The 12,063-nt window shown below is 47.9% G+C and overlaps 1 protein-coding gene across 1 annotated transcript in view; it reads right to left on the bottom strand.

The window, feature by feature from the left end:
- Positions 1 to 9,776, bottom strand: part of KEL (Kell metallo-endopeptidase (Kell blood group)) — a 45,652-nt gene extending 35,876 nt beyond the window's left edge. Inside the window, exons 1-2 of the mRNA XM_060236932.1 lie at positions 9,472 to 9,776; positions 1,555 to 1,693 (exon numbers count right to left, since the gene is read on the bottom strand). Of these exons, the coding sequence (XP_060092915.1) occupies positions 1,555 to 1,693; positions 9,472 to 9,489 (157 nt within the window). The 5' untranslated portion in view covers positions 9,490 to 9,776. The remainder of the gene's footprint in view (positions 1 to 1,554; positions 1,694 to 9,471) is intronic.
- Between the last annotated feature and the right edge of the window lie 2,287 nt (positions 9,777 to 12,063).

Here is a 12,063-nt window from a genome sequence, read left to right as displayed (position 1 = left end):
TCACTTCCTGGACCCACTACTTTGGAGAAAGTGGCATCAATCGCAATTTGAAAGACTTTGGGTACGGATGCGGTCAGAATTCTGATGCTAGCATTTTGTATTGTTTAGTAAGCAGTCTACGAATTTGTATTAAATTTATTATTAGTGTTTTTCCATTTTATAGAGGCTGGTTTATCGTGGATACCTTTGTGCTGTTTACCTGCCCCACCTGGGGATTGGGAACCCTAGCTCTGCATGGTCTGAGAAGATCAGACGGGCAGCCTGGCTTTCAGGAAAGCTTCCCATCATCAAGGCTAGCTCAAAGAGTGCCAGCACCTATGTCATGCACATACACACACAATTTCTGATCCAGTCTAGAAACTTAGGCATAGGGTTGGGAGATTCCTAGAGATCTGGGGGCGGTACATAGATATGGTTGCAAAGTCTCCTGCAGCCTCTGGCAGAGCGCAGAATGCAGCGTGATGATGTCACTTGCAATAGGTACCATAGAATTTCCCCTCCCAAATTGCTAGAGCATCCGGGAAAACCATAGCATTTTCCTGGAAGCTCCTAGAGTGGCCGGTGTGCGATGTTGCTGGCACCATGACATCACTGCGAGTGATGTCATTGCACCGGCAATGTCAGGAGAGGATTCTCCCTGCCAGCCCAATGGGGCTGGCAGGTTGGGAACCTCCGGGGTGGGGGAGGTATAATGTCATAGTGTTCACCCCCCCAAAGCAGCCATCTTCTCCAGGTGAACTAGGGTTTCCAGCCTACTGCTGGGGGTGGGTTTTCCCCCTGTTTGGAGGCCCCCAACCCGTTGGCTGGCTGGTAGGAGGATCCCCACCCCTGAAGAACTCTGTTGGCACCTAACGTGCCTGGTGCAATGATGTCACCCGGAAGTGATGTCATTGTACTGGGCACATCATGTGGGGGACACTCTAGCATTTGGGTAAAAACTCTATGGCACCATCAAGTTCTTAATCCAAATGCTAGAGCATCCCCCACACAACATGCCTGTTGCAATTATGTCACTTCCGGGTTATGTCATCATGCCACGTGCTCAAGGCATGAGAGGAACATCCCCTGCTGGGAGCCTGGAAACCCTAAGGTTAACTGATTTCTGTAGTGTTGGGATCAATAGTAATTCTAGGAGATCTTCAGGACCTAACGCACTCAGGTTCCAGAAGCATTTGCATGTTTCTGAAGTATGGGAGGGACTGTGGCTCAGAGACAGAGCACCTGCTTGGCATGCAGGAGGTCCTAGGTTCAATCCCAGGCATCTCCGGTTAATATAACCAGACAGCAAGTGATGTGAAAGACCTCTGCATAAACCCCTAGAGAACCTGAGCAGAAACTACTGCCTACGATGGACCCACAGGGCTGATTCAGTATAAGGCAGCTTCATGTCCCATCTTCCCTCAAACAAAAAAAAGGAGCATTCATTGGGTCTTCTTCATCTAAGACAGTTGTCTGCATTACTGAGTGCCTCTGTTTGAGAGAGAGAGAAAAAACAAGGGGTTAGGGGAAAACCCTCAAATGGACAAGGAACGGAAGGGAGGAATGTTCTGATACCTAGGCCACAGGTAAAGACGGTGAAGAAAATGAGAAGCACGATGCCAAGAACAGCGCTGAACAGCACAGCAAAGAGGAGCAAGATTTTTCCTCGGTGACATCTCCTCTTCCGGTCCCTTCCTGAGGCCTCCTCATAGGTCTGGAATTGGAGAAGATAAAGCATGTGAAAACAGACCCGTCACTTATCCTCAGACTCAAATTAACAGCTCGTGGAATCAGACTGCCCATGATAGTGAAGTTTCAAAACTGCCATGGGTGACAAGTACCATCTGCACAAGCTCAAAGCCCCTTTCCGACATTAAATTTTAGCACACCAATCACACATAATGGGAACACAGGCCACCCACAACCCTCCCAATAGGCAAAGTTGTCATTGTGTGAGAACAACCTTTTACTCTCCACCCCTTTTCCTCTCTACCCCCTCTTGGGGGGATCCCCCCACCGCTGATGTGATCCAATAACTGAATAAGAGCACTTTAAAGACGCCATCCGGGTTTGTAATTTTTAATGTAATTTAATTATATATATATAAATGTAACTGATTTTACTGTTGTACATCGCCCTGAGCCTGGAGCTGGCCAGGATAGGGCGATTCATCAAATATAATAAATAATAATAATAATAGGGTTGAAGTAACCCACTAAGGCTGGTGCTTAGTCTGTGGTATGGGCCAGTTCACAGCAGAAAGTCCGTTGAAATAGGATCAGCTTCTCTCCTGGTATATTTCCCTCGATCCCCTTACAAGGCTCTAACTGCCTATATCCCTAAGACAACATGGGAAAGCTGCTCTGTTCCTGCCTCTTTATCTGCCCTACCTTACTATATAATAGATATCTGGGCTCTTTTCTTTCACAGAGTGATGCCTAACTAACTAACTAGGGTTGCTGGGTCCTACCTGGTTGCCAGTGGGTTGAGCAACTACAGGCCTGTACCATTTGCGTTTGCACACAGGGAGTCATTTCTGTGAAATGGGCCTACATGGAAATGATACCCTGTGCCAAAATATTATCTCCTCAGGACAGAACTACACATTGCATGTAGTTCCATGATTATTTTCTATACATCTCCCACCAAAATTGCAGCCATGGGGAAGATTATGAGCGTTATCAATCTCAAGGTGGGCTCTGGAGTTGTCCCAGAATTATATCTGATCTTCAAACTATAGAGGTGAGTTCTCCTAGAGGAAATGGCAACTTCAAAGGTGTGGCCTATACCCAGGGCCAGCCCTAGACTGTCTGGCACCCTAGGTAAGGCTAACCTAGGCTTCCCAACCCTCCCGCCCTGGCAGGGGACCCCAGGTTTTCCACCCTCTTCCCCCGCTCCCCAAAAAAACGGAAGCGGGGGGAGGGGGGAAACAGAGGAGCAGCCACAGCGAGCGGAGAAGAGGCCGCCGCGCCGCTGCCGCCTCTTCTCCGCTCGCCATGGCTGCTCCTCCGAGATGGGCCCAGGCTGAGCCCATCTCGGAGGAGCAGCCAAGAGCAGCGCAGGCAAAACCAGAGAAGGGGAGGGTGAGGCAGGCCAGGAGCATGGCGAGCTGCGAATCCGGGCCCTTCTAGGACCCGGACTTGTGGCTCACCACGCCCCCGGCCCGCCTCCACCCCCCCTCCGCTTCCACCCCAGAGGCAGAGCGGGCGAGGCCGCCGCGCCGCTGCCGTCTCTTCTCTGCTTGCCGTGGCTGCTCCTCCGAGATGGGCTCAGGCTGAGCCCATCTCAGAGGAGCAGCCACGGCGAGCGGAGAAGAGGCCATCGCGCCGCTGCCGCCTCTTCTCCACTCGCTGTGGCTGCTCCTCCAAGATGGGCTCAGGCTGAGCCCATCTAGGAGGAGCAGCCACAGCGAGCGGAGAAGAGGCGGCAGCTGTGGGGCGGCTCGCCACGCTCCCCAGTGCCGTTTCCCCCCTCCCCCTAGCTCCACCCCAGTGTCTCCTGGCTCCACCCCCAAAGTCCCCAGATATTTCTGGGGATGGACTTGGCAACCCTAGGCTAACCTCTGGTGCTTCCCTTGCACTGATAACGTTACTGAGTTACATGGGGGGACCCAGAATGGTGCCCCTGGAAGGCCAGCACCCTAGGCAGTGCCCTAGAGGCAGGGCTGGTCCTGGGTTTGCCACTGGATCTCCAAATCTATTAGTAATCCCCGGGTCGAAGGAGGCCAAATTAAAGATCACTAGAGAGAGGGCCTTCTCGATCGCAGCCCCCTACTGGTGGAATCAACTGCCAGAGGAAGTGAGGGCCTTGCGGAACCTTGTCCAGTTCCACAAGGCCTGTAAGACCGCTCTCTTCTGGTTGGCGTTCAACTGACGCGGAGCCTATATCGTAGAAAATCTGAAGAAATACCGTCACCACTGAAAAGCATAATATCGAAGAGATTAGCACCAAATTAATTCTGTCTGTTTTTAACTACTGAATGTGTAATTTTATAATATGTATTAATTTTAATTGTTCGTAGTGATTTTCTATTGTAAGCCGCCGTGAGCCTCCTTCAGTGGGGAGGGCGGGATATAAATCAAATCAAATAAAAAATAAATAAATAAAAGAGTAGGAGAAACTGTAACAACACTGAAGGCTGGATGCATCTGGGATTGAGATAGAGATGTGATTGTTGGTAGGGTTGCCAGGTATCCTCGTTTAGAGAGAGACCTCCCTCACCCTTTGCTCACCACTGCATCTGGAAATCAGTTGTAATTCCAGAAGTCTGCCAGCCCCCAGTTCCCAGCAGGGGTTCCCCTGCTTTGGGGGGTTTCAGCACATCACCAGCCAGCTGGCCGGGGGTGGGGGAGGAAAACCTACCCCCAAATTTGACATTGTTGTGTGATATCCATGATGCGATGGCATCATGTTATCATGCCACAGATGTTGTGCAACGATACCCTGGTTTTTGGGCAAAACTCTACGGTTTTGAAGCCCAAAACCCATAAAGTTTTGCTCAAAAACTAGAGTGTTGCCTCTGATGTCACTGACATGATGATGTCACTTCCAGGTGATGTCATTGCATCGAGAATGTTGTGCACATCATCCCACCCACCCCTAAACACCCCCCAAATCCCACCCACTGCAACGAACAGGGGACTTGGCAACCCTATCTCCAGACCCCACCTGGAGTTTGGCAATTATAATTGAGGTGATGTTCTAGCATCCTCCCAGAACTGTTTGATTCAACCATAAAGTTTTGGGAGAATGGTAGAGTGTCACCCCTGGCATGATGATGTCATTACTGGGTCATACTGAAAGTGACATCACTGCACTATGGACATCAATCCCACCAACCGTAAATCGCAACTTTCCTCATCTTCCCCTTGTTGGCAGGTTAAACCAAAATGTTTTGAGCAAATGACAGAGCATCCTCACCACCACCATAGTGCAATTACATCATTTCTGGGTCACACCAGAAGTGATGCCATTACACTGTAGATGCCAATAACGTCCCTCCCCAAGCACACCATAAGACCTTGCCGCCTCCATCTCCTACCAGTTGCCAAGCCACCTCTGGTAACCTTACCCAAGTGGCGTTTGAGAGAAAAATGTGTGTGTGTGTTAAAATTAACTTTTGGTGGGAGGAAGTGACCTCATCAGAAAGAGAGAAGTTGAGGAGGCTGAACTTTGACCTGGACGTGACATCACGGGACACGATCCTCCCCAAACTCCACCCTCCCCAAGCCATAAACACAAATTTCAAGGCATTTTCAAAATCAGGAATTGGTAGCCTTGGCTATGATTGAGGAGGCTATGATTCACCAATAGCTGCTACCTGCAAAATGTGTTCGCAGCTACTGCTGTGGGAAATACTGTGGAATTTTGCCAGAAAAACCATCGTAAAATAAATGATCCATAACAAGCAAAGAATACAAGTTAGAATGAAGAAAGATGGATGAACATTTTTGGCTGCAGCACAGCACACCACCCAGTCAGCTTTACCTGTAATGAACCTTGTAGCTAATATTCTACACATTTAAGGCTGCAAGTCAATGTTCACTTACCATGAAGTCAGCTGCACTGAACACAGTGGGACTTACTTCTGAGTAGGGTTGCCAGGTCTTACCTGGCTCTTGGCGGGGGGAATTTTTTCGGCTGTCAGCAAGGGTTCCCAGCCTTTCAATGTGGGCAGGGGTTCCCCTGGTATTAGGGCCTGTAGGCTAGAGGCTTCTGGGTCCCCCAAGAGTTCCATGGTGCGCAGCATGTCTGACATGATGTTGTCAAGTGACATCATCACACTGGGCACATCGCGTGGGGATGCTCTAGCAATTTGGGTAAAAACTCTATGGTGCCATAGACTTTTTACCCAAATTGCTAGAGCATCCCCCATGTGACATGCCCAGTGCGATGACATCACCCAGAAGTGACATCATTATGCCAGGAATCCCCCCACCAGCCAGCTACAGGCTGGTGGGTTGGAGGGCCCAAAACCAGAGGAACCCCAAGGCACAGTGGCAGACTGGGAACCCTGCTTCTGAGTATACACAATTGCCCAGCCTTCCTTCCCAGATCTCAGGGTGGCATACACCCTCACAACAACCCTGTGAGGTGGTTTCAGCTGAGAGACATTGCCTGGCTCAAGCTTCATCACAGAGTAAGGTTTCCAGCTTTGGGTTGAGAAATACCTGAAGATTTTGGGAGTGGAGCCTAGGTAGGTGGGGTTTAGGTATGGGAGGGACCTCATTAGTCTATAATGCCATAAATTTCACCCTCCAGTGCAGCCATTTTCGCCATGGGATCGGATCTTTGTCATCTGGAGATCAATTATAATAGTTGGAGATCTCCAGGTACCACCTGGAGGTTGGTAACCCTATCACAGAGTGGGGATTTGAAACCAGTTTCCCAAGGACACGCATGCACAAACACACACACTGCCCCATTGTCTTTCGGGCAGGGCTCATTTTGTAGCAGGAGCTCCTTTGCATATTAGGCCACACACCCCTGATGTAGCCAATCCTCCAAGAGCTTACAAGGCTGTTCTTACAGGGCCTACTGTACTGTAAGCTCTTGAAGGATTGGTTACATCAGGGGTGTGTGGCCTAAGATGCAAAGGAGTTCCTGCCAGAAAGTGAGCCCTGCTTTTGGGTCTCATGTAGGCTCAAGCTTAAAGTGCCTTCTGAAAATTAACCTTACCATTATTTGCTGCATTCTGTTTATGTCGCACCCTGTCTCCAGGGCTCAAAGCACCTAAACTGATAAATTAAGGAATAGTTTTTCAGGGTGTTTCTTCCCCCATGTGCCAACAATCTCCCACGACTGAACTGTCTGCAAAGGGCTCTAAAGTTATCATACGCAAATCATTAGGGCTGAAGAAAATCCCAGCGCCGAAGGGCGCACAAAGATAACTCTCTTCCTCTCATTCAAAAACCCAGTGATTTCAGCCAATGCTGTCCTATCCGCAGAATGTGCACTTAAAGTAAAAGGGGCAACTTACACAGTAAATCCAGGAACCACAAAACATTAGCAGCCCTACACGATTATCAGCGTTCATATTTTGTATTAAAAATATCCAACATTTAAGACAACACCACCATTCCTTTGCTTTTTAAAACTAAAAAGATTTTGGAAAATATTTTTTTTGGGGGGGTGGGGAGGGACTAAAGAGACATGAAACCTCTAGAGACCACGTGATCAATTTTGACTCTATAGAAAGCAAAAAAAAAAAAAAAAAATCCTATAAATTCACTTGTTTTCAGAAAAAAACATAATAGCAAAATCATCAATGAAGTCCGAAGTACCTCCTTAAATTCCATTGGGCTAAAGGTTGCTGATGTTTACTCCTAACATTTCACAGAAGAAAATAGGGACTTTTTTGTACCTTTAACACTCCCTATCGCATCAAGGACAGTCACCTGATCTCTATCCCCTACCCCTTCCCAATTACACGATTGCTGAAGGCTTTCTCCTTTCTGTACATAATTGTTTTTTAAAAAATACTTAATTCAGGAATCGTAGAAAAAGCTCAGCAGGAGCTCATTTGCATATTAGGCCACACCCCCTGACATCACCACTTTTCTGCACTGGGCTTTTTTTGTAGAAAAAGCCCAGCAGGTACCCATTTGCATATTAGGCCACACCCCCTGATGCCAAGCCAGCAGGAACTGTGTTCCTGTGCGTTCCTGCTCAAAAAACCCCTGACTTCATTTATACCCCACCTGTCTCCTGTCAGCTAACAGAATCATTCTTCCTTCTTCTATTTTATCCTCACAACAACCCTGTGAGGTAGGCAAGGCTGAGCGCGTGTAACTGGCCCAAAGTCACCCTGGGAGGTTCCATGGCTGAGCGGAGATTTGAAGCTTGGCCTCACATGTTCTAGCTCAGCACTCTAACCACTGCTCTGTGCTGGCTCTCATGTTACTCATGAACTCTGCAATAGTCCACCTGGCATGGTTGACTTATATTGCATTGACTCAAAAGTTATCCCAAACAACAGACACAAAAATCTGCCCAGCAAGGGATTCTCAGGGATATTTTGAGTAAAGAAAATATCACTGAGCCCCACAATGGACCTCGTTGTGCTTATTACCGAATAGTTACAACCAGGGGTTTTTTTGGTAGAAAAAGCCCAGGAGGAACTCATTTGCATATTAGACCACACCCCCTGGCACCAAGCCAGCCAGAATAGCGTTGCTACTAAAAAAAAAGCCCTGGTTTTAACTAGAAAAAGAAAAAAAGATAATCTGAATAAACCACCACGGAGTGTGGCAGGAGAGCTACCCACTGGCATTGCCATGTGCATGCATTTTTGCTAAATTCATTTTTGCTAAATTCACCCTACCCCATTTCAGAGGTTTACACTGCAATCCCTAAACAGTGTTACCCCCTTCTGCTGCATTCAGAAGGAGGTAACTCTGATTAAGGATCACAGTGATAACTTATATAGATCCATGTAGATAGATCCAAGCGGGCAGCCGTGTTGGTCTGAAGCAGTTGCTTTGTTATATAGATCCAGGGGAAGAAGCAGAAATCTGGAGAACTCTAGTGCACACCAATAAAAACAATTTATATGGCATCCAATTCTTCTCCAATTCTCCTCTATACTATAACCCCCATACTATGGCCCCCAGTATAATTTGGGAGGGAGAACACAGAAAGGAATCTCTTTCCCCAGCAGAAAAAGCTGATTGGATCCAACCCCATGTCTGTAAATCGCATCCTAAGGAAAGCAAGGAAACTGATAATGCTACTTTATTATGATGACAACTTTAATATCGACAAATGGCAAATTCAAAGGGCACAGAAATCACTAATGCTGGCAGCAGTTTTAAGACCACTTTCCAGCAGGTAACTCTGCTTACAACTGCGCTGTGAAGTTCTAGAAATCATGAGGAAGGGGCAGAAACCCAGAAAAATCCAGCACATATTAATGAAAAATGTATGCAGCATTCTGACCATCTCCCCAAAAGGCAAAATAGGGACAGAGTTTTACCAAGAGCAGGAAGTATAAAACATATTGTTGAGTAAACTTTTTAAAGTTTGTTCTCTTTTGGAGCAAGGAGCTGAAATTGTTACTAATATCCAGTGTTTTATATCTAAAAAGTGAGATGCTACTTAAGAGAGATACCCTCTGAAAGTTCTTACGCCTAATTCCAGTGACATTAGCTTGTCTGTTGTTCTGGGGTGAGGGAACGGTGTTCTGTATGTGACCCAAGGGACTATAATCTTAATCATTAATTCGTATGTTCAGGAGCTGAACTTGTACTAAAAGAAAGGCCCCACAAAATTAAGCCCCCAATTCTGTCCATCACGAGGCTGAGAGGAAAATTTGAGGGGAAATTGTCACAATTCACTTCCCAAGATTCATTGCAAGAAGAAAATTTATTGCCTCATGTCAAGCAAAGGCTGTTCTAAACCACCAAAGACTCCCTCAGAATGGTAACTAAAGAGACAGATGGAGAAATACACACACACACAAAAGAGGGATAATATGATTGGGTGAAATTCTACCTGTGGAGGACTCCTCATGTTCACAACTTTCCTTTACGAAAGGTCCTTTCTCCCCCCTGCTGAGTTCTTCTGTACTTCCACCTACTCCTCAGGGTCTGACAGAGAAGCTCATTTCGGATTACAGACAAAATTGTCTTTTCCTGTTGCAGCTGAAGGCATGAGGGAGGAGGAGACGGGCAAAGAGGCTGGTCAGAATAACATCCTTCAAGCAGCAAGAACTTGGCACCCATTCTGCTCCTAAGGCATTCTTTCCTCCTAGCACATATGCTTCACAACAAATTTCTGCTCCCCACGATGAAACTCTCATTTTTCCCCCCTTGCATCCACTTGCTGCAGAGGAACTCTACTCCCTAGCCACGATTCGGAGTTCACAGCCTCTCCTCCCACAATCACCTTGGGCACATTTCTCCCCATCTCTCATTGCCAAGAAATCTTGTGGGCCACAAACATCGGATAGCCATGCCCCCACCCGCACACTGCTTACACTGTCTTCCTTCTGCACGGTCCCACGGCCAACCCCCGCCACAACTTCACACGCCTGCTTCTGTCTGATATGTTCCCCGCACACCTCCTGTTTCGACTTGCTTCAGAGGAGCCCTCAGGCTTCTGTTTCATATCTTTAAGGAGAGAAAAACTCAGGCTCTGGATTCCACTAATCCTTCTCCTTTTGAAGAAGAAGCTGCACTAAACCAAGGCCAGTTTTGTCTTCTATGGACACGGCCACAGCATATGGAAAGCCACACGGAGCAGCTTACCTCGAGTCTGGTTTTATTTCACAACTGAGGACCAAACTGTGTGTTGCACTGAAGAGAAAAAGGTAATCCCCTGTGCAAGCACCAGTCATTTCTGACTCCGGGGTGATGTCGCATCATGACATTTTCATGGCAGACTTTTTACAGGGTGGTTTGCCATTGCCTTCCCCAGTCATCTGCACTTTCCCCCAAGCAAGCTGGGGACTCATTTTACCAACTTCAGAAGGATGGAAGGCTGAGTCAACCTGAGCCAGCTACCCGAACACAGCTTTTTACGGGGTGGTTTGTCATTGCCTTCCCCAGTCATCTATACTTCCCCCCCAGCAAGCTGGGTACTCATTTTACTGACCTCGGAAGGATGGAAGGCTGAGTCAACCTTGAGCCAGCTACCTGAACCCAGCTTCCGCCAGGATCAAACTCAGGTCATGAGCAGAGCTTGGACTGCAGTACTGCAGCTTGCCACTCTGGGCCACGGGGCTCCTGTGTTGCACTGAAGGACATTTAACCCTTGTGGCCTTAACATAATTGATACATCCCTTCATGCTCTGCTGGAATGCATTGGGTTTTTTTAAGATTATGAGGCTTACTATATTAAGCCTTTATTCAACCAATCATTCCCCCTCCATATGCCAGAAACCCTGGCTCCTTTGCTGAGCAATAAGGATCCTAAGAACACTCTAGCATAGGGGTGGCTAAATTTGCTTACTATAAGAGCCATCTAGAATAAATGTCAGATGTCTGAGAGCCACATGACAAGGAAGGGAGGGAGGGAGGGAGGGAGGAGAGGAAGGAAGGAAGGAAGGAAGGAAGGAAGGAAGGAAGGAAGGAAGGAAGGAAGGAAGGAAGGAAGGAAGGAAGGAAGGAAGGAAGGAAGGAAGGAAGGAAGGGAGGGAGGGAGGGAGGGAGGGAGGGAGGGAGGGAGATTTGGGGCAGGATGGAGGGGGAGGTGAACAGAAAGCAACTTAACTTTAAATGAATTTTCCAAGTCACTGGCTGGCTTGACTTGGAGAAGTTTGACTTGGAGAAGTGCTTTAAAGAGAGAAATGCCTTCTCCAAACTGGCCAATGGGGCGGGGGCTTCAAGAGCCACACAGTGGCTGACAACAGATGGCCAGTTTGGGGTGGATGGGAGGTGTCCCAAATCAGGCCAGCTCAAAAAGAAGCCATTCCCATCCTGTCTATAGGATATGAACCACTTTGTACCACTTTGAACGTGGTAGCTTTTTGAGCTGTTCTGAGGATGTGGGAGGATGGGGTGAGTATGGGATGGGGGTAGGGTTGCCAATCCCCAGGTGAGGGCAAGGTATCCCTGGTTTGGAGGCCCTCCTCCCACTTCAGGGTCATCAGAAAGTGGATGTGGGGAGGGAAATGTCTGGTGGGCACTCTATTTTTCCCTAAGGAGACCGATTTCCATAGGGTATAATGGAGAATTGATCTGTGGGTATCTGGGGCTCTGGGGGGCTGTTTTTTGAGGTAGAACCACCAGATTTTCAGCATAGCATCCAGTGCCCCTCCCCAAAACACCCTCTAACTTTCAAAAGGATTGGATCTTGGGGCCTAATTCTATGAGCCCCTAAAGAGGGTGCCCCTATTCTTCATTATTTCCAAAGGAAGGAAGGCATTTAAAAGGTGTGTGGTCCCTTTAAATGTGATGGCCAGAACTCCCTTTGGAGTTCAGTCATGCTTGTCACAACCTTGCTCCTGGCTCCACCCCCAAGGCCTCCTGGCTCCACCCTCCAACGTCCCCAGATATTTCTTGAATTGGACCTGGCAACCCTAGATGGCGGAGGACAGCAGATGTGCTCGGTTGGATGGATTTTTCAAGTCAGTTTCTGAGGAAT

Source organism: Heteronotia binoei, chromosome 4 (assembly GCF_032191835.1).
Source record: "Heteronotia binoei isolate CCM8104 ecotype False Entrance Well chromosome 4, APGP_CSIRO_Hbin_v1, whole genome shotgun sequence".
Classification (NCBI taxonomy): Eukaryota; Metazoa; Chordata; class Lepidosauria; order Squamata; family Gekkonidae; genus Heteronotia; species Heteronotia binoei.
This window is presented reverse-complemented; position numbering and strand designations above follow the sequence as displayed.